This window comes from Hyperolius riggenbachi, chromosome 7 (assembly GCF_040937935.1).
Source record: "Hyperolius riggenbachi isolate aHypRig1 chromosome 7, aHypRig1.pri, whole genome shotgun sequence".
In the NCBI taxonomy this organism is placed as follows: Eukaryota; Metazoa; Chordata; class Amphibia; order Anura; family Hyperoliidae; genus Hyperolius; species Hyperolius riggenbachi.
The window spans coordinates 98,442,334-98,461,930 of record NC_090652.1 but is presented as its reverse complement, the minus strand read 5'-3'; the positions used below and the strand labels follow the sequence as shown (position 1 = coordinate 98,461,930).

Genomic DNA, 19,597 nt, shown 5'->3' with positions numbered 1-19,597 from the left:
ATTCTGCTGATCTCTTTGGCTACAGTAATATCTGGATCACACACCTGAAACAAGCATGCAGCTAATCCAGTCAGACTTCAGATCTGCAGGTTTCTGACTGTAATCCAGTCAAAAACATCTCATCTGTATGCTAGTTACAGGCAGTGGATCAGCAGGGCAATGTGCATTGTTTAAAAGGGAATAAATATGGCAGCCACCATAATAACCCTCTCAGTTCAGGTGTCCTTTAAGTGAAGGCTCACATGTCCCATATTCCTAATAGTGAATTTTTAAAGTAACTTTCTACACACAGAAGTCATAGTTACTAAAAGCACAGTATAACAAAGCTACTAGTTTTGATCTTTTATTTATAAGACAGAAATAATTTCAGCAACTTCTGTTTTAGCAAAGTCATTAATACCAATATGCTCCTCACCTTTTCATTGCTTATATGGCCATAGAGGTCAGTCTGAAACCTCTGTTTTACCGCTGTCAGGGCCACTTGCCGATAGTCTTTAGGTGCGTCATCATGAAAGCTACAGGAACAATAAGAACAGATTAACTATTGCCAGGAAACTTCCCAGCCTGAAACCACCATACATCAAAGTCATAAAGGATGACAGAGGAACTTTATTAAAGAGACTCTGTAACAAATTTTTCAGCCTTAGTTCTTCTATCCTATAAGTTCCTATGCCTGTTCTAATCTGCTCTGGCTTACTGCAGTCTTTCCTAACTGCACTGTCTCTGTAATAAATCAATGTATCTTTCCTCTGTCCTGTTTGTCGGGCTAAGGCTTGATTGTGTGGAATGTGCAGGGCTGCTTGTGATTGGTAGAAGCGATACACACCCTCTGCAGGCCCCCTGCACACTCTGAATGACTCACACACTATGCTTAGCTGAGCCTATTAGAAGCTGGTTAGTTTGTTTGTAAACTGTTAATTACAAGCCAGGATTGCAGCAGAGAGTGGCAGAAACAGCACATAGGGGCACAGGAGAAAATAATGAATAGAATGGTATGCTTTTTATTGTAAGAATATTAGAGTACAGATTCTCTTTAACAGTCTCTGAGGTAATGATGTAATAACCCCTCCCCCTCCTTTTACTGCTATATGGACAGCTGTATCAAGCCAGAGATTAGTCACTAAACAGATTAGGTTTTTCAGAGCTGTTGAGTGCCTGACAGAAGGCTGCCAATAGGTGACTCACAGCTTAGCTATCTCACACTTCATGTATTGTGGGGCACTCACCATTTCTTGTGCAGGAGGAGGACACAGGGGGTGAGATGTTCCAAGGTGAAGCCGGTGCACTCTACTAGCTGACAAGGCCAAGGAAGTGCTGTGAGAGAAACAAAGCAAAAATAAGGTTTTCTGAAACAAGATATATTGTACATGTTTCCAGAGCAGATGGGCATAAAACACTGGCGTACAGACTGTAGTTTGTGCGTTTCTCAAGCCATTTCTACTTTAAAGCGGATCCGAGAAGAAAAACTAACTATAGCAAGTAACTTGTCTATATATCTTATCTAAAGTTTAGATAGTTTACACAGCAAATCTAGCTGCAAACAGCTTCAATTGTATATGATTATTTCTTCCTGTGATACAATAAGAGCGGCCATGTTCTCTTGTCATCTTTACACACAGGCAAAGCTGATCTGCATCTCCACGCCCCAGCCTGTGAAGACTACACGCCCCTCCCCGCCCCCTTGCCTCTGAAATCTCTGCATGGTCAATGTGTGCTGGGAGTGCAATTTGGGGAAAGTAGCTACATTTACTGCAACACAACCTGTGGGAGGAGAGGCATAACTGCAGGAATTTCCCGCTATATTCAAGGAAACAGTCAAATCCTTGTAATCCCAATTTCTTTTATAAAACTATATTTTTTGTAACCAGATAAAAGTATTACTCTGCAGCTACAATGATTTCTTGCTTATTTGTAATTGTGTTATGGTGGCCGCAGATTTTTTTCTGAACCAGTCCACCTCAGCAGAGCTAGGAGTGATTTGTAAATGTTGCACCCAGTTATCTGACGCATTTGGTATAAAGGTGCCCATACAAGTATAGATTGCCACCCAATGTGGCACACAAATCAACATCTCTCTATGATCTGAGTTTGCAGTGCCCTGTTTGATTCAGTATATTGCTATGGGCTGTCGATATACTTTCAACTGTACAATCAATCACCAATCTTACCACTTGATTAGTACAAGACACTACCAGAAAAATTTAACCAAGTCACATTGAACGTACTGGTGTTATAGTACATAGATGTTGACAAGATTGTATAAACATTTTACACTCAGATTGAATAGTGTGCGGCCATCTAAATGACTGACAGCAGTGGGCCCCTTAGCGCAACTGTCCCCACATAATATGCAATAATATCAGACTTCATTTCAGAGCGGATGAATAAGAGACATGGCAGCAACTATCCAGCAGCTATGAGGTTACATTTGCGCTACATAGATTACTGGCTGCTTCCCCCCTTCTTCTGCAGAGACATGATTTATAGCGTGGTGGGCTGGAGAGGTCATGAACTCAGTGAAGTGTCTGCCTGTCCGGAGTCTGCAGCTCACATAGCGAAAAACCAGCTTACATCTAGTTTTTTGCTGGCGTGATTCCTGAGTCCAGCTTGATGGATGCACTCTGTAGATCAGCGAGGAGACCCCATGTAAGGAGCAAGCAGCAGTTCCCTGTCACAGCGCTGTATACTTCACACACAAAAAGCACACAAGAAGCTCCTGTGTGTGAAGTATACAGAGCTGTGACAGGTAACTGCTGCCGCTTCGCTCATTACAGAGTCACCTCTCTGATCTGCAGATTACAATATTGCCCAGCTGGCTGGTAACGCCCCCTCCTCCTCCTCTCCAGGCTGAGTTCCCATGAGGTATTGCAGCATGGGACTCAATGCCGAGGCGCTGCAGAGATGTTGGGGGAGGGGATACATTAGTTTTAGTGGCAATTAGGTATTATATATATATAAAAAAAAAAAAAAAAAAAAAAAAAAAAAAAAAAACTTTTGTGGGGGAAGAATGCCCTATAAAGTATATGTCAGGGGCTGAAATATAAAAGCACCACAATTTGGTCTCGGACCCACTTTAAAGAGAATCCGAGCTGTAGCTCAGGTTAAGAAAAACACACATTTCTTATTTCCCTATGGCTAGCCTCTGCCCGGGACCCTCAAGCAGTTCGGTGCCATGTTCCTCTTCTGGTACGAGCGTAGTGGGCTGCAGCCATGCAAGCCTGGCTGCACCTGTGCAGTACCACAGAGCATCGACCATCTCCAGCTTCCTGCACATCCTACTTGTGCAGGTGCAGTACAGACACACTCGTGCTTGAAGAGGAGCATGGCCGGAGAAACAAAAAGGATTTGAATCTTTGACCATCTTGAACGCTGTCTATTCAGCTCCCTAAAAGACTACTGATGGGCTACTCAACTTTTTTTTTTCTTTTTTTAATCAATCTCCTGCTATCAGAAGTATTTCCAAAGCCCTACAAACGTTGGGTTAGTAGGGAGAAGACTAATGCTCTCTGTACACACGCTAGATGAAATTTAGCAAAGGTGGCCAATAACGTCAGCCTCTGCCGAGAATCCAGCATGTGTACAGCAGCCACCGACCCCTCACGGCCAACGTTCCACCTGGCGGATCCCTTTGGCCAAGCGACGCACGAGCGCAGTGTCCTCCCCTTTTACCCCACTTGCCAGCTCAACGTCACTCCCATGCCACAACGTCATTATGCCCCCCCCCTCCCCCGCATAGGAACAGAACAAAAGCTATAGACGCGGGCCCTGCTGGTGCAGATACCTGCTGGGTGACATGCCTACTATGTGTGTAGGAAGTTAGAGAAACTAATTTACAACCCTTAAATAACCTTTCAAGCACATATACCAAAAAACAAAGATAGATAGATAGATAGATAGATAGATAGATAGATATATTTTTACTATAACAACCAGATTCTACTACAACTGGAATCTTATAAACAGCCAGAGAATACTCCTGTCTCTTCCTTCAGGCTTTGTAAAACAACCTAATTTGATACTAATCGCATCAGCATGAAATGAAATTGCCCATTCTCCTTGCAGGACATGAATACAATTATGTCATCTGGATATGTGGACGTGAGGCAACCATTGCCGGACTCCCCCAACTACAGTCAGATTAAGAAAAATGTACAAGCAAACACTGTATAGACGCTACAGCAGCGGGGAAACATGACAGCTCAAGTCACATAGCTATGGGATGCATCTGAAGGGTTGAGCTCAATCCTGGTGGGCTACTTTCATTGATCAGGTGTACTTGGTTTACAGGGAACCGAGGTGAGAGTGATATGGACAAACACAAAGATAGATATCTTGCGCTCCTGTTCCTGGGTGACCAATCAGAGATGTACTCCTCTAATGAGGTCATGAACTGCGACACTCCGTAGTAGGGTAACTTGGCAAAACAATCAGAGAAATGGAGCGCGCCATAGCGCATTAATCATAAGAGGTGGTTTATTGAAATTTAAAAGTTATACTCACAAACATAATTGGTGTATTCGCTTGTCAGCGGACAGCCAACCGCTTATCTCAACAGGGGAGGATGCCGCGCTGTGGCCGGCAGCGCGAGTCCCGATCGTCTGGGCTCCGTCTCGCTGTGAGGTGGGCATGGCTGGTGGTCAGTAGGCGTGTGACGTCATGACGTCACACGCCTACTGACCACCAGTCATGACGTCACACGCCTACTGACCACCAGCCACGCCCACCTCACAGCGAGACGGAGCCCAGACGATCGGGACTCGCGCTGCCGGCCACAGCGCGGCATCCTCCCCTGTTGAGATAAGCAGTTGGCTGTCCGCTGACAAGCGAATACACAAATTATGTTTGTGAGTATAACTTAAATTTCAATAAACCACCTTTTATGATTAATGCGCTATGGCGCGCTCCATTTCTCTATGATTGAGAGTGATACGGAGACTGCCATATTTGTAGCCAAAGGTTTTTGGCTCAGGACAGTACTTATGCCAGAAGATAAACAGCACTGCCAGGCAACTGTTTACAAGGAAATAAACATGGCACCCTCAATATACCTCTAACCTTAGATTTCCTTGAAGGTTTGTCATGCGTTAGCGGTAACTAATTAAGAAAATCAAATCTTTCGTAAGACAACTACCACAGCGACTGACCAATCTCAGTGTCATCAAATCACAGACAGAAAGGGGTCTCTGTTGGGATTCTCTATGCCTACCATACTATTTTCCCTGAGACAGGGTGATTTCTTTGTACAAGCATGCTTAGCTTTCTGCTCTTTAAAAGCCTTCTCTGTCCCCTTATTGAATCATCTTACATAATTCAGATCATGAGCAAAGGGATTATTTGGTTAAGTTCCGGTTTACGCTGTAGAGCAGAGACACAGATCAGGGGACAATGGACATCTTCCGGACGCACCTTGTTTGTGCAGGATCCTGGCTAGCAGCAGGGCGCCAGCAGCAATTTCAGCTGGAGAATAAACAGAAAGCTCTGTGAACAGCAGGGAGAGCTCAGAAATGTAGCTGCAGAGATGCATCGTGCTCCTGTCCGCTGACACAGTATGGAACAGAACATCCTTGTAGTCGATCACAGTAGGCATCTGAAAAAAAAAAAGTGAAACAAAAACACATGTATTACTTGTTCGCAATCCAGTTAAATGTAGAATTCAGGTTCCTTAATTTTTAAAGAGAATCTGTAAAAAATAAAAATAAAAGTGCCCATGGGGGGTACATACCTCAGGAGGGGGAAGCCTCTGGATCCTAATGAGGCTTTCCCCTTTGACCTGTGCAGCACCGATCCAGCACCTGCACCGTGCGGACCCAATCGGGCTTGGCTATTTCCACCGGAGCCCGAAGAGGAAGCTGGTACTTCGCCCGCACTGTATCTCAAGGGTAAATATCACCGCATGCTGCCGGCGCTACCGCACATGCATTAGCCAACAAGCTTGTCGGCAGATTTTCGGGGGGTGCCAGCACTAGATTGGGGCTACACAGGAAGACGGTAAAGTCTCATTAGGATCCAGAGGCTTCCCCTTCCCGAGGCAAGTACCCCATAGGGAAACTTTTTGCCCTTACAGGTTCTCTTTTAAATTGGTTTCTGCAAGGACCATCATCTTGCATATGAATTCCCCATTCCATATATTGCATATGTTATCTGCAAGAGATACCTGGAGCCTCATCAGCACAAAGCAGGGCAAAACATATTTTGACGCCGACAGAGTTAATCCCAAGCCTCACAGTACCAGGAAGGGCAGGACATATTAAACACAAGATAGAAGAGGGCAAGGGTTAGTGTGTCAAACAAAACTGGAGGCAGACAGTTAGCACTAAGACATGTAGAAAATGCCACCTATTTTACAAACAGGTCAAAGAGCAGTGGCGTGCAGTAAAATCACACCAGCCAATCAGAAATCACCAGAACAACAATACTTCGTAGAATAGTATCTCTACAAATGCCCTTTGAACAGAAGTCATATGAGGATTGAGGATAGACACATGGAAAATTAGCCAGGAGTGGTAATCCCAAGCCTGAGCCGCAGGGTAGCTGCCGAAGGGGAGACAGCACATTGTGGTGGTGTTTCTACTTCTCCTCCCCCGTGATCCAGACGCTGGCAGCCATTCTTCTTCCGTCCTCCAAGGCATAGTTCCCCAACCCTGTTGTCAACTACCACCAACAGTTCATCTTTTACAGAAAACCACTAACATGCACAGGTGAGGTAATAAGTGTCTCAGCAGAAGTGATTAACTACCTCTGTGGATTTCCACAAAACATTCACTGTTGGTGGTACTTGAGGACAGGGTTGGGGAACATTGCCCTAAGGTTCTGGATTCCTCTGGTGAGATTGCTATTTGTCGTCATGACGACGATCTCACCAAAGGGTTACAGCCCCACCCGGTGGACGAAGGTAGAATTGCAGTGCTGGAAATAAGGGAAGAGAGTAAGTGCAGGGCTGCCGCAGATCTCACTGCAATACAACTTTTCCCGGTTTTAGGGTCTAAAGGCTCATGGAAAAAAAAATTGCATCACTTTTAGAGCCTAAAAAAACCTGAAATAATCATACCGCCAGGGAGGTTAACATAAAAGTGGGTATCCTGAATAATATACTACATTCTACTATATGTCACTACAGTACCTCTAACATAGGTTACTTACTGTTAGAACCAGTTACAGTCCTGTGCTAACATAAAAGGATCCACAAAGCATGTACTGCTGCTAATGCTTGCCATGCCTGAGAACCATTGCAAGTAATCAACTATCTAGAGCTGGGGTGTCAAACTCACATAAAAGTGGGCTGAAACTGAAGAAGTTGTGACTACCTCCCTGCCTTATAGAGTTCCCTGGTGTCTAGTGCCCCCTTCCTTTCTCTATACAGTGCCCTGATGTCTAGTGGCTCTCTTCCCACCCCTATACAGTGCCCTGATGTCTAGTGGCTCTCTTCCCACCCCTATACAGTTCCCTGGTGTCTAACGCCTTCTCTCTTCTCTATATAGTTCCCTGGTGTCTAGTGGTCCTTCCTCCCGTATAGAGTGCCCTCCTCCCCAATAGAGTTCCCTGGTGTGTGTTCTCCCCCCTCCCTCCCCCACACAGCTTCCCTGGCGATCTAGGGTTTCAACTCCAAAATAGCTTCTCTGGTGGACTAGAATGGGCTAAACATAAAGTGGAGAAATCCGGAGGGCCAAATTTGATGGCTCTGGAGGCCAGATTTGGTTCCACGGGCTGTTGTGTGACATGTATGATCTAGAGCCATTGCGACACTTGAGGAAAACCAAACCTACCCTGATTTTCCCTTCCAGCGCAGAGATGATCTCGCCCATCATTCGTACCAGGTCTTCATATTTATAAGTGTTATCAGTCAGCCAAACAGCTTCTCGTATGGTTAGGATCTCTTTACTAATAAACCTGTAATGGAAAGACTGTCAGTATCCAATGGTGTAAGAGCCATTTGCTCTCTGCAAGAGATACAGGAAATGGTCATATCACCACTCACCGTGTGCAAATCACCATACAGGCAATGCCGACAAGCTGCAGCCGTGCTCTAGGGACAGTGCGGAGTTTCAAGTACCGATCTACCAGGCCTACAGTCATATGCAGGCACAGACTGGAGAAGTCTTTCATTGTTGCCACTTCTACCAGCCAGTCTATAAGGATGTACCTGGAGGAGTCAAGAGGCAAAGTCAAAGAAATGGCTTAAACATTACGTGAGACTTAACCAATGCTTTTCTTGACACATCATCAATGCAATACCTTATAATAAAAACAACATTTTTATAAACACTTTTCTAAAGAGAACCTGCCTACCCTATATTAGAGAGGGCATAAAGCTATAACTTTTATTCATTTGGATCAATAAAAAGTTCTGAACCTCACCAGTGAGTTTGTCCCCCCCCTCCCCCCCCCCCCCCCCCCCGAGAGGAGTTAGGTTTACCTTTACCTCCTCTAATTTTAAACTATTTTACTCTGACACCTCTGAACTGCGTGCATATTCATGCCACCCTTTGGTGTTTTGTCCGGAATGGCAGAGCTATTTTTTAGTCTTATTTTACAAGGCCATTCTGAATCAATTTTCACTGGATCAAAACACGAGGAAAAAACAGCATGCAGGACTTTAACAATCGCATTGGAGTCGCAGGTAGCAGAGGGCTCTGTCACAATGCAGTGTTTTACGGATCGCTTTCGTTAAAAAAAAAAAAAAAAGAAGAACTGCAATTTTTCAAAAATGTTGCCATGATTTTAATACAAGTCAACAAGTACTTTAAAAAAACAAACAAAAAAAAACACCTATCCAAATACGCTCTGCAGTGTTTCTCCAGCCTTTAAGAGCCCTTTGGGTTTGTTCTTCCCACCAGCCTACTGTTGTGCAACTGCCATGGCACACAGATGTGAGTATAATTATTCATGCAGTCTTAAAAGCAGTGTCAAACTTACTACACTATATTGGCTCTTTGCTTCCTCCCATATTCCCCTCCTCACTTTTTTCCTGCAAGATCGATGCCTGCCCTATTGTTTCTAGAAGTGTACATACAGTGGCAAGAGAGAGACCAAAAATTATTTCTAGTGTTCCACTACAAAGTCATCAGGTAGCTAAAGAACACTCCTACTTTTCAATCAACAAACGGTCTGTCTCATTCCACCAAAACCCGATCAGTCTTCCTAAGCGGCCTGGTGATTTCACAATGCCCCTCACCAAATCTTGCCTTCCTTATCTTGTACTGACAGTGTCCAAATAGCCTGTAGCTGATGCATGCAAGCCAGAATCTATATCTCTGTTTTTTTGAAGTGACATATACACACTAGATTAAACACAGCCAATGAAGACCGCCTTGGCCACAAATCTAGCGTGTACAGCGGCCGTCCAATGGCAAGTAATGATCCAGCATGCCGGATCTTTAGTGGGTCCCCAAGCACATTGTTCTCCCCATTCACCGCTCCATTGTGCACCACTCATCCCTTTGCCCCCCCTTCCATAGCAACAAACTAATCACTAGCCTGCAGGGTAATGACATCTGTAAAGCTGTTGGCCCCAAACTGAGAAACAGGATATACAAGTAGGCAAAATAAATCAATAGAACATAAGAGGGCGCTATTACACAGAGCTATGGTGTACCACAATCCGCACAATATCCACTCACCGCATTGTGTCATTCATGCCCTTCTGCTTCGTGAAAATGCTGGCCTTGTTAATGGGCAACGAGGATTGAAAGACTTGAGAGACCAGTTCTGAAGCCGCTCTGTAATCCTGGCCCAGGTAATTCTTGTGCCCACAGATCTTTGCCAAAGAAATCTTCAGAAACAGAAGGGTTGGATTTTTTTTTTGGGGGGGGGAACAAAAAAACAAAACAAGATTCTCAGAATTTTCAATAGTATGTTGTTAATACAGTATGTGTACCACCTATACCATTGGTCCTCAAACTAAGGCCCCTGAAGCTTTCTTACCGCCCCCCACACAAAATGTATTACTTATAGTATTGGCAGCTACATCTTTAAATATTGGTGGTCCACATATAGAATAGCAGTGCTGGCACCACCCATCCACATGGAAGCCAGAACACAATAATTTCGCTGGTTTCCAATCAAATTCCACATCAGGTGACACTGCTGTCCAATTGGACTTCAGGTTGTCACCTGGGTATGCTTCACTGTCTGGCCTGCATTTCATGTATACTCCGGCCACCCAGCAGTCTGAAATATATTGATCCGGCCCTCGACCCAAAACCTTTGGGGACCCCTGACCTATTCTAACTCATAAGTTATGCCTAGCATAGCTGGCCATACACTGTTCAACCTTTACGCAGTAGGACAACAAGCAAACAATGATTTCGGAAGTGAAACTTCAGAGAAGTTCAACATTAATCAGATTTGTATGCAAAGCCCATCAAAATTTGCCATCTTTCACGTTTTTGCATTACTTAGTTTAGTAATCTATTGAAAGTACCACACTTTGAATAGATCAATGTATTAAAACTGATCAGAAACTAAATGTGGAGTGCAGATTTCATATATAAAAACAACCCTGAAGAAATTTAAAAAAAAAACAAAAAAAAAAAAAAACACCATTGTAGAGGAAAGGCTCTGGGTGCATAGAGCCTTCCAGGTCTATGTATCCTCGGCTGCCCCCATACATTTTTGTGCCTCTAGGACTCCTGGGAAGGTTTCAAAAGAACTCGCATATCAGAGTGCTTCCAAAGACTGGTGCAACTGTACTCTGCATGCACGAGGCGCATGCGCAGTAAGGATCCATCTTCAGAAGTACTCTGGGAGGAGTATTTCCAAAGGTTGCCTGAGGAGTGCCAAAGATGAACTTGAACTAGAGACAGCAGTACAAACAAGGGCAAGGAGGGAAGACCCTCTCCATAGCTGGAGGTTTTTTTCCTCGCTTCAGAGTGGTTTTAAAAAAAAAATATATATATATATATATATATATATATTTTTTTAAAGACCATTAAAGATAACCTTAACTGGAAAAAAAAAACAAAAAAAAAAAAACGGTAACTTCGACTTGCCCCCCCCCCCCCCCCCATACCCCACGCAGGACGCGCTCATGGCATGAATGCGTACAAGGGTAGGCGTGGCTAGGGCCGCGCAGGCACATCAAAACTAAGCTGCGTGGGGTAAGGGAGGATCAGTTTGGCACGCCATGGGCACAAGATGGCTGCAGGGGGGCTGATCGAAGGCAAGTGAAACTTTTTTCCCCAGTTAAGGTTTACTTTAAATCCTATGCTTTACCTTCTTTTGGGGTCTTATGAGAGAACCTTAAAGAGACACTTAACATCAAAAACATCCCCTGGGGGGTACTCACCTCGGGTGGGGGGGGGGAAGCCTCGGGATCCTAATGAGGCTTCCCACGCCGTCCTCTGTCCCACGGGGGTCTCGCTGCAGGCCCTCCGAACAGCGGTGACAGACCCGACTCAATTCAATATTTACCTTTGCTGGCTCCAGCGGGGGCGCTGTGGCTGCTTTCGGCTCCGAAGTAGACGGAAATACCCGATCTCAGTCGGGTGCGCTCTACTGCGCAGGCGCCGGAGACTTGCGCCTGCGCAGTAGAGCAGACCGACGGCGTTCGGGTATTTCCGCCTACTTCAGAGCAGACAGCCATCAGAGCGCCTGCGCAGGAGCCGGGAAGGTAAATATTACGTCACCGCTGCACGGAGGGCTGCAGCGAGACCCCTGAGGGACGGAGGACAGCGTGGGAGGCCTCATTAGGATCCTGAGGCTCCCCTCACCCGAGGTGAGTACCCCCCAGGGGACGTTTTGACGCTACAGATTCTCTTTAAAGGGATACTGTAGGAGGGGGGGGCTCGGTGGAAAATGAGCTGAACTTACCCGGGGCTTCTAATGGTCCCCCGCAGACATCCTGTGTTGGCGCAGCCACTCCCCAATGCTCCGGCCCCGCCTCCGGTTCACTTCTGGAATTTCTGACTTTAAAGTCAGAAAATCACTGCGCCTGCGTTGCCGTGTCCTCGCTCCCGCTGATGTCACCAGGAGTTTACTGCGTAGACACAGACCATACTGGGCCTGCGCTGTGCGCTCTTGATGACATCAGCGGGATCGAGGACACGGCAACGCAGGCGCAGGTGGTTTTCTGACTTTAAAGTCAGAAATTCCAGAAGTGAACCGGAGGCGGGGCCGGAGCATCGGTGAGCGGCTGCGCGGGCACAGGATGTCTGCGGGGGACCATTAGAAGCCCCGGGTAAGTTCAGCTCATTTTCCCCCGACCCCCCTACAGTATCCCTTTAACAAGCAGTATGCTGACACGCAGCTCTGCAAATGAGAAAAAAAAAAAAAGAGAAATCTATCTGTGTGCCTGACAACTGCAGTGTTGCAAGTAAGAAAGTTCTTTCCCTTGATGTCCAAGAAAAAAGAAAACATGCAAATGGAAGTGGTAAGCAATGACTGAGTTGTAAAATGTGGGTAATTTTGTTTTTACACAGATGCCATTACTTTTCATCAGAGGAAGGCAGGATGACTATATGTGCAATAAGAATTTGACAATGTTGAAATACCTTATTCTGATTGAATGCTACAATTACTTTGCTCACCTGTGCATGTGCATCCCAGCACCCACGAACAGCATAATCTCGCAACTTCCGAAGGCTCTGTAGATACCTTCCAGGATCAGATATCTAATAAGAATTATAATAAGATATTATGAATTTCCCTAAGAAACACTAGATAACTATATATAAGTCAAACATACTTCACACCTAGTTGGTGTTTCCATCAGTTGAAGAAAGTTGTACTCACAGCAGATTTATGTGTAGATTCCCATAAGAGGTAGCTACTGTGCAAGCAGCCCTGTGCGGCAGACGCCTCCAGCATTTTCACAGCTTCTTTCTTACGTTCCTCATCCTGTAACAAATACATTTAGGTCTTTCAAACGGAGTAGAAAATCAGCAGACTGTCCAAGCAACAAAGCAAATCTCTGCTTCACCCAGGGCCATAGTTACAGTTTCAGCTGCCTGAGGCTAGATGAGACTGAGTGCTCGTCTGAATGGCTACATGGCTCTTCTCCTCATCTAACATCTCCATCACTGAGAGTATGGAAACTAGCAGGTTCTTGGGTTACATAGACCGTTAAAACTGAATTTTACAGTCCGCCAATCAAGACACTCATGGAAGAGGAGAAGGAAGGCGAAGTGATAATTGTTACAATTGTACTCCAGCCTTGTTTTGTAATGCATATGATAGCAAGTTTGCAATACTGTACTTAAAAAAAGCACAAAGTTTTGTGCATTGCGTCTGTACTATGTGCAGTTAGTATACTGAAATTAACTGGCTGGCTACCTGTACAGTATAAGACACTTATTGCTAGCAGGGTGGGTGTTGCAGAGCAGGTCACCTAATCCAGATAAATGAACTTTGTGCCAAGCACTTCAAATTCAGTTCAGGGGTTCTACTTTACCTGGTGCGGAAGTGAGGATTTAACCACTACAGCACCTTCGCTATTGTATTTGTAAAAGCCATGAGTAGCCTTTATGCCTTGCTTGGGGGGGGGGGGGGGGGGGAAAAAAAAAAAAAAAAAAAAAACACACGACTTCATTGTTGGAAGGGTAAAAGTTGTATTAAATAATATCTTTAGAGCTGGCCACAAAGAGTTGGCCCATGCAGCTCCTAACATTGACACAAGAAAGCAGTTTTGCAAGCTAGGTGTTAAAAAAAAAAAAAAAATAATGCAAAATTCATTTTGTGCATTGCAAATTATATCCTAAATAATATGCATTAAATACAGTAGCATGATCTAGGGTCCGCATCTGTGGTCGCAATTATTAAACATGCAGAAGAGGGGGGAAAAAACAAACAAACCACAAAACAGGCAAATAAAGCAACAATGGAATCACAAGCCATTAACTGCTTCCGGACCTTGCTACTTTAAATTTGTGCCCTGTTGGGACCAGTTATCCCTGCCAGGGCATAGATTTCAATTACCGTGCCTCACGCTCCTGCCTCTCTCGCCGTTGTAGCCCTCTCACTCTGCTGTCAGTATGACTGGCTCAGGGAGCTCTGCTGTCATGGTTACAGCAGAGCAAGTGGGCTTCAGCGACCCAAGAGCAGCGCACAGCAAGAGACGTGTCCGTGTAGTATGATATCAGTGAGCCCCATTTTCAGACCAAAAAGTCTCCGGTCCTTAAGAGGTCAGGGACTGTTGGCCTGGAAGTGGTTAAAGAACATTAAGTGTGAATATAGAGGCGGACATTTATTTCCTTTTAAACAAAACTAGTTGCCTGGCAGTCCTGCTGATCTATTTGGCTGCAGTAGTCTCTGGATAACACCAGAAACAAGCATGCAACCAGATCTGTTCATGGTCTACAGCTAAAATGTATTAAGGCAGATATCAGCAGGAAAGCCAGGCAATTTGCATTGCTTAAAAGGAAATACAAATTGGTCCACCTCCATAGTGTGTGCATGTGTGTGTGTCCAGTCCAGCACTAAGTGCTGTCTTACCTCAAAAAGGCTTAGAACCTTTGCCAGACAATACTGTAGGGATCCCTGTAGAGGCCTAAACACAAAGATAAAGGGTGTTATTCAATACACATCATCAGCTGACAGTCAACAACTAAAGCAGGCAATACACACATCAACTTTTCCATTTAAATGCTAGATTTGATCACTTATAGCAGTGGTTCTCAACCTTTTTAGCACATGTACCCCTTTGTGAGTCATCTCTAGGCAAATGTACCCCCTACCGACGAAAAAAATGGGCGTGGCCATTACATGTGGGTGGAGCCAAATACTAGCGAAATACAGGTAGTCCCTGCTTAACAAATGAGATAAGGACCATGCCCATTTTTAACCCGAATCCATTCCCTTTTGTCCCCCTCTGTTCTCCCTATGCCTCTTCTGTGTCACCTCAGTTTGTGCCTCATTTGTCTCCCTCTGTGTCACCTCATTTCCCCGTATTATCTCTGTTCTCACTGTGCCTCTTGACCCCGTGTGCCACCTCTGTTCCCTTGTGCGTATTTTCTCCCCCTTTGTTCCCCCTGTGTCTATTGACCCCCTGTCCTAGCTAGGTATAGGTGCCCTCCATATAGGTATCCAGGTATAGGTTCCGCAGAATAGGTAGCAAGGCATAGGTGCCCCCAGTATAAGTATCCAGCCATAGGTGCCCACTGTATAGGTTAGCAAGGTACAAATGCCCCAGTATAGGTAGCAAGCTATATGGGCCCCAGTATAGATAGCCAGGTACAGATGCCATAGTGTAGGCAGAGAGCTATAGGTGCTCCAGTATAGATAGCCAAGTACAGGTGGTGCCCCAGTGTAGGTAGCAAGCTATAGGTGCCCCAGAATAGATAAGCCAGGTGCAGGTGGTGCCCCAGAATAGATTAGCCAGGTGCAGGTTTTACCCCAGAATAGATTAGCCAGGTGAAGGTGGTGCCACAGAATAGCCAGGTGCAGGTGGTACCCCAGTGTAGTTAGCAAGCCAATAGGTGCCCCAGTATAATCTTACATAGCCCCGTTCCCACACAAGACTTCTCTCGCTAGGCTCTCCTCCTCTCTCCTCGCTGCGTCTTCCCGCTAAGGTTACTTCCGGCAGCAACTCACTGACGTCATAAGAGGCTGCCAGGTAACCATGGCAACGAGGCGTCGACAGGGAGAGCCCGAACAGGAGGAGAGCCCGGCGATAGGAGTCCACGCAGGAACGGGGCTAAGTAAGTTGCTGCGCCCGTGCCTCCGAGCCTGCCCTGCTTGACACTGACTCTCCTGGAGGCGAGATCTGCCATTTTGTCTGCCGCCCCTGGGGGACCCCCTGACAGCTGCTAATGTACCCCCAGGGGTCTGCGGATCCCAGGTTGAGAACCACTGACTGAGTCTGCTGAGAATCTTTTGCACATATACTGTAATGTTGAGAGTTTGGAGGTAAATAAAAAAAAAATAGTTCTAAACCATCGATCAGATAGTTTGGAAAATCTTCATGGATTGGAGGTGAGGTGGGAGCAGTGGTAGATTGATAGCTTTCATATCGAACTCAAAAAAATAAATAAATACATTTGCACTGTGTGGGGTAGGTATAGGATTCCGCTCAGATCAGAGGGATCAATAATTTTGCCACACTGGGTGATGGTGAATGCGCGCAGCCTCAAAGCTCATACACATGCCAGATGGCACTAGCGTGTGTACAGTGGCTCCTGATGCGCCCCCCCCCCCCACCAACCAGCCCCATGGACTAACTCAGCTGAGCACTGGAAGACAGCATTGCTCTCCGCCCTCTCGGCAGAGCAACAAAATGCATTGCTAGCCTTTAAATGAGCCACATCTGTACAGCCTCAGCCCTGCAATGTCGTCTGAGGAATCAAGTCCTAATCCATGCCAGGCGAAATGCCTTACGAGTGTGTTAAGATAGTATTAAACAATTAATGTGTATATAGAGTACCAGTCCTCCTTAGAATTTGCTTGTGTCTCCTTTTCTTAGAATACACTGTAAGGGTTAATAACCCAGTGCTATGATTCAGTTCCTCTGCAGTCAAGGTGAACTGCAGCATTAACCTATTTAACTTATTAGAGCCAATAACACTTCTGTGTAGCTGAGAAAAAACATACAGAGAACAAATAAGAAATTCAGTAGGTCGTTATTACTAAGTACAGGTGCTGAATAATCAAACAGATGCCAGTGAGACCTACATTCTTAACCTTTAAATCTGAAATAAAGACTATAGGAGTCCAGAAAAGTCCTATATAGGATTAGGTCTATGGTTACAATTGTCATCTCATCAATTCACTCAGTTTATGTTTACGGTAAAAATAAATAGGCAAGCTGCAGAAAACAGAGTTGAAATTCAAGCAACCGAACTGATTTACTTGCTGTAAGATTTCATTTATCTGGCTAGTCTTGAGATTCAATCACCTATGTCATGGTACATTGTCAGGCAAGTGACAGCACAATTTCCTCTCAGTGTTCAAAGCTTCCTGCCTTGCCTGACTGAACAACCAATGCGATTATGCAGATTCATTGTCCAATGAGCAGACAGGTGACAGGATGCAGCATGGCTGACACACGACAGATCAGATTACTCCTATGGCTAAATATCAGCTCCTACTAAATAAGATGTACCCTGGGAGAACAATTTCTACTGAAAAATACAGCTGTCTGTTTTCCCTCAGCTCTGCATTCCTAACATGGACCATCAAATATTAATTACATATAAATGACTGGCAAATAGCAGGAAAGCAATGTGTACATTTTGACCACGTAGAGATAAATACATCTCATGAATCCAAATATAGGACGCCATGAATACAAAAACCAAAAGTACAGAAATGCAAATGAATAGCACTATAAGAGACAACACTTGCCACAAAACAAAGGTTAAACAGCAATTAGCTTTTTGGAGTTCTGTATAGAGGGGCCACAAAATGTCTTGCTGCAATAAGTTGTTCAAATACTGCTTCCAAACCCAAGACATGGCAAGGAGTGGCTTGGACTCCAGGTGGAGAGCTCCCCCCCCCCCCCCCCCCTTCTATTTCTCTGCCAGCTCGGGTCCCCTTTAAAAGGACAACTGAAGCAAGAGATATGAAGGCTGCCATATTTATTTCCCTTCAAAAAGGACAGGTCTGAGTAGAAAATAAATAAATAAAATAAAAACAAACACAAGCTCTACTTACCTGGGGCTTCCTCCAGCCCCTGGCAGCCAATCTGTCCTTTGCCGCAGCTCTGGTGTTCCAAGGTGTCCTCCATTGCAGATCAATTGGGGTAAAGAGGCGCCCCGGTTGAAATAAAAGCGTCTAAAAACAGCTTAAAAACGAAAAGATAATATGAGGTGGCTTACCTCAATAACGAAATCTTAGTAACAAAAGATTTTTATTTAGCACAGGCAAAGCGTTTCGCAGGTCTGAGCCCACTTCATCAGGCCAATACAAGTGCCAAATGACTGGGTAGATACAGCATAGGGAGCCACTACACTATTGGGCTCCCGTTTTTGTCTCCTATATTTTTTTTTTCTCTGCAAGGTGCCGAGATACCCCCACTGCATTCCTCTCCATTGCAGATGCAGACCTCGCCAGGTTGGGATCTTCTGCGCCTGCATGTGGCTGCGCTACTCATATGGCCTGGAGCATTCTGTACAGGTGCAGAAAACTCCCAGCCACAGGAGCGCGACTGCAGCTGCAGAAGATGGTGACCTGGTGAGGTCAGTATCTGCAATGAAGGGGACCCTGGGCCACCAGGGCTGGAGGAAACCAAGTGTTTTTTTAAACTGACACCTGCCCTTTAAGCAATACCAGTTGCCTGGCTATCCTTCTGCTCCTCTGCCTTTAATACTTGTGGTCTTGCTGCAGCCCACGGAATGCACAGCCGACAATTTATCAGGCTGTACAATAATTATCTTTTCTGGTTCCAGCGGGGGCGCTGTTGCAGTTCTCCGCTCGGAAATAGATCTCAGTCGGGTCCGCTCTACTGCGTAGGTGGAGAAGACTCGCGCGTGCGCAGTAGAACAGACCCGACCGCGATCGGGTATTTCCAGCTATTTTGGAGCCAAATGTAGCTACTGAGCTTGCGCTGGAGCCGGGAAGGTAAAATATTTACATCCCCGCCATTCGGGGAGCTCGATTGGTGCGACCGTGGGACAGAGGAGGACGGGGGAAGCCTTGATAGGATCCAGAGTCTTCCCCCTACCAATGTGAGTACCCCCCAGGGGAACTTTATGTTACAGATTCTCTTTAAATGTACCTATATCTAGGCATTTTAGCAGATGATCGACCGAGAGACAGATCTCTCTTTGATCAGAGATCTGTGTTAGCCGCCATAAACCACAAGCCATCTCCCGACAGATTTCAGCAATTGGCCTTGTGACCCCCCGACTAAATGGTCGCCGTCGCATTGCACGTGGGAAGAGAAAAACAGCGACAGGGACAGCGGCTGGAGGTTTCCGATGTGTTCATGATCATTCCCGCACATGTGATCGAGCATGTCTGCCCAATATTTTCCAGCATGTCCGATTGATACATGCAACCAATTTCAGCCCGGAGATCTTAGAAGGGTCGCCGATCGGGCATGTTTTGGCAGCATGGATTTTTATTCAATAATGATTATCAAATCTAATGGTCGATCGGCCTCCACATGTACAGATGTGTGGCCACCTTTAAAATCAATAATATTGTTTGCACATAGAATTTAGAAAAATGAATGTACAATGTGAAAGCAGAGAAGGAAAGACTGTAAAAACATTACATACCCTTGTCAGACCTTCTCCATCCTTGGGGTCACCCTGACACTCCTCCTTCAGGCTGTCAAACACCACAGCCTTACAGCAGCTTCCAGAGGTTGACCAGGGGGGCCTAATAAAGAGCCAGACAAAGGGGTGTGCTGAAGAGTTCAGCCTTTCTGTTAGGCTGAAAAAACGAGAAGCCTTCAACCCATTGACCTCAGCCCTCCCATCATCAGACATGGATACTAAAATTAAAAATAAAAACACACTTTTAAAAATGAAGTAAACTAATTTCTCTTACAATTTACAAAGTAGACAGTAGTGTTGATGTTCAAATTCAGAATAGCCATTTTGGAACACCTGAATACTCCCAACTGCCCTGCATTTTATATTGCGTTTCATGTAACTCAGATTTTTCCTCCTTCAAGGCAGTGAACTTCTGACCTTGTCTCCCACTTGTTCCATGCTGAACA

At 45.3% G+C, this 19,597-nt stretch overlaps 1 protein-coding gene across 1 annotated transcript in view; it reads right to left on the bottom strand.

Moving 5' to 3' along the window:
- The window catches only part of CCNF (cyclin F), a 61,084-nt gene that overhangs the window by 9,386 nt on the left and 32,101 nt on the right, over positions 1 to 19,597 (bottom strand). The window contains exons 5-14 of the mRNA XM_068244423.1: positions 19,155 to 19,369; positions 14,428 to 14,484; positions 12,730 to 12,834; positions 12,531 to 12,608; positions 9,618 to 9,769; positions 7,976 to 8,140; positions 7,764 to 7,887; positions 5,407 to 5,587; positions 1,227 to 1,314; positions 416 to 515 (exon numbers count right to left, since the gene is read on the bottom strand). Coding sequence (XP_068100524.1) covers positions 416 to 515; positions 1,227 to 1,314; positions 5,407 to 5,587; positions 7,764 to 7,887; positions 7,976 to 8,140; positions 9,618 to 9,769; positions 12,531 to 12,608; positions 12,730 to 12,834; positions 14,428 to 14,484; positions 19,155 to 19,369 — 1,265 coding nt within the window. The remainder of the gene's footprint in view (positions 1 to 415; positions 516 to 1,226; positions 1,315 to 5,406; positions 5,588 to 7,763; positions 7,888 to 7,975; positions 8,141 to 9,617; positions 9,770 to 12,530; positions 12,609 to 12,729; positions 12,835 to 14,427; positions 14,485 to 19,154; positions 19,370 to 19,597) is intronic.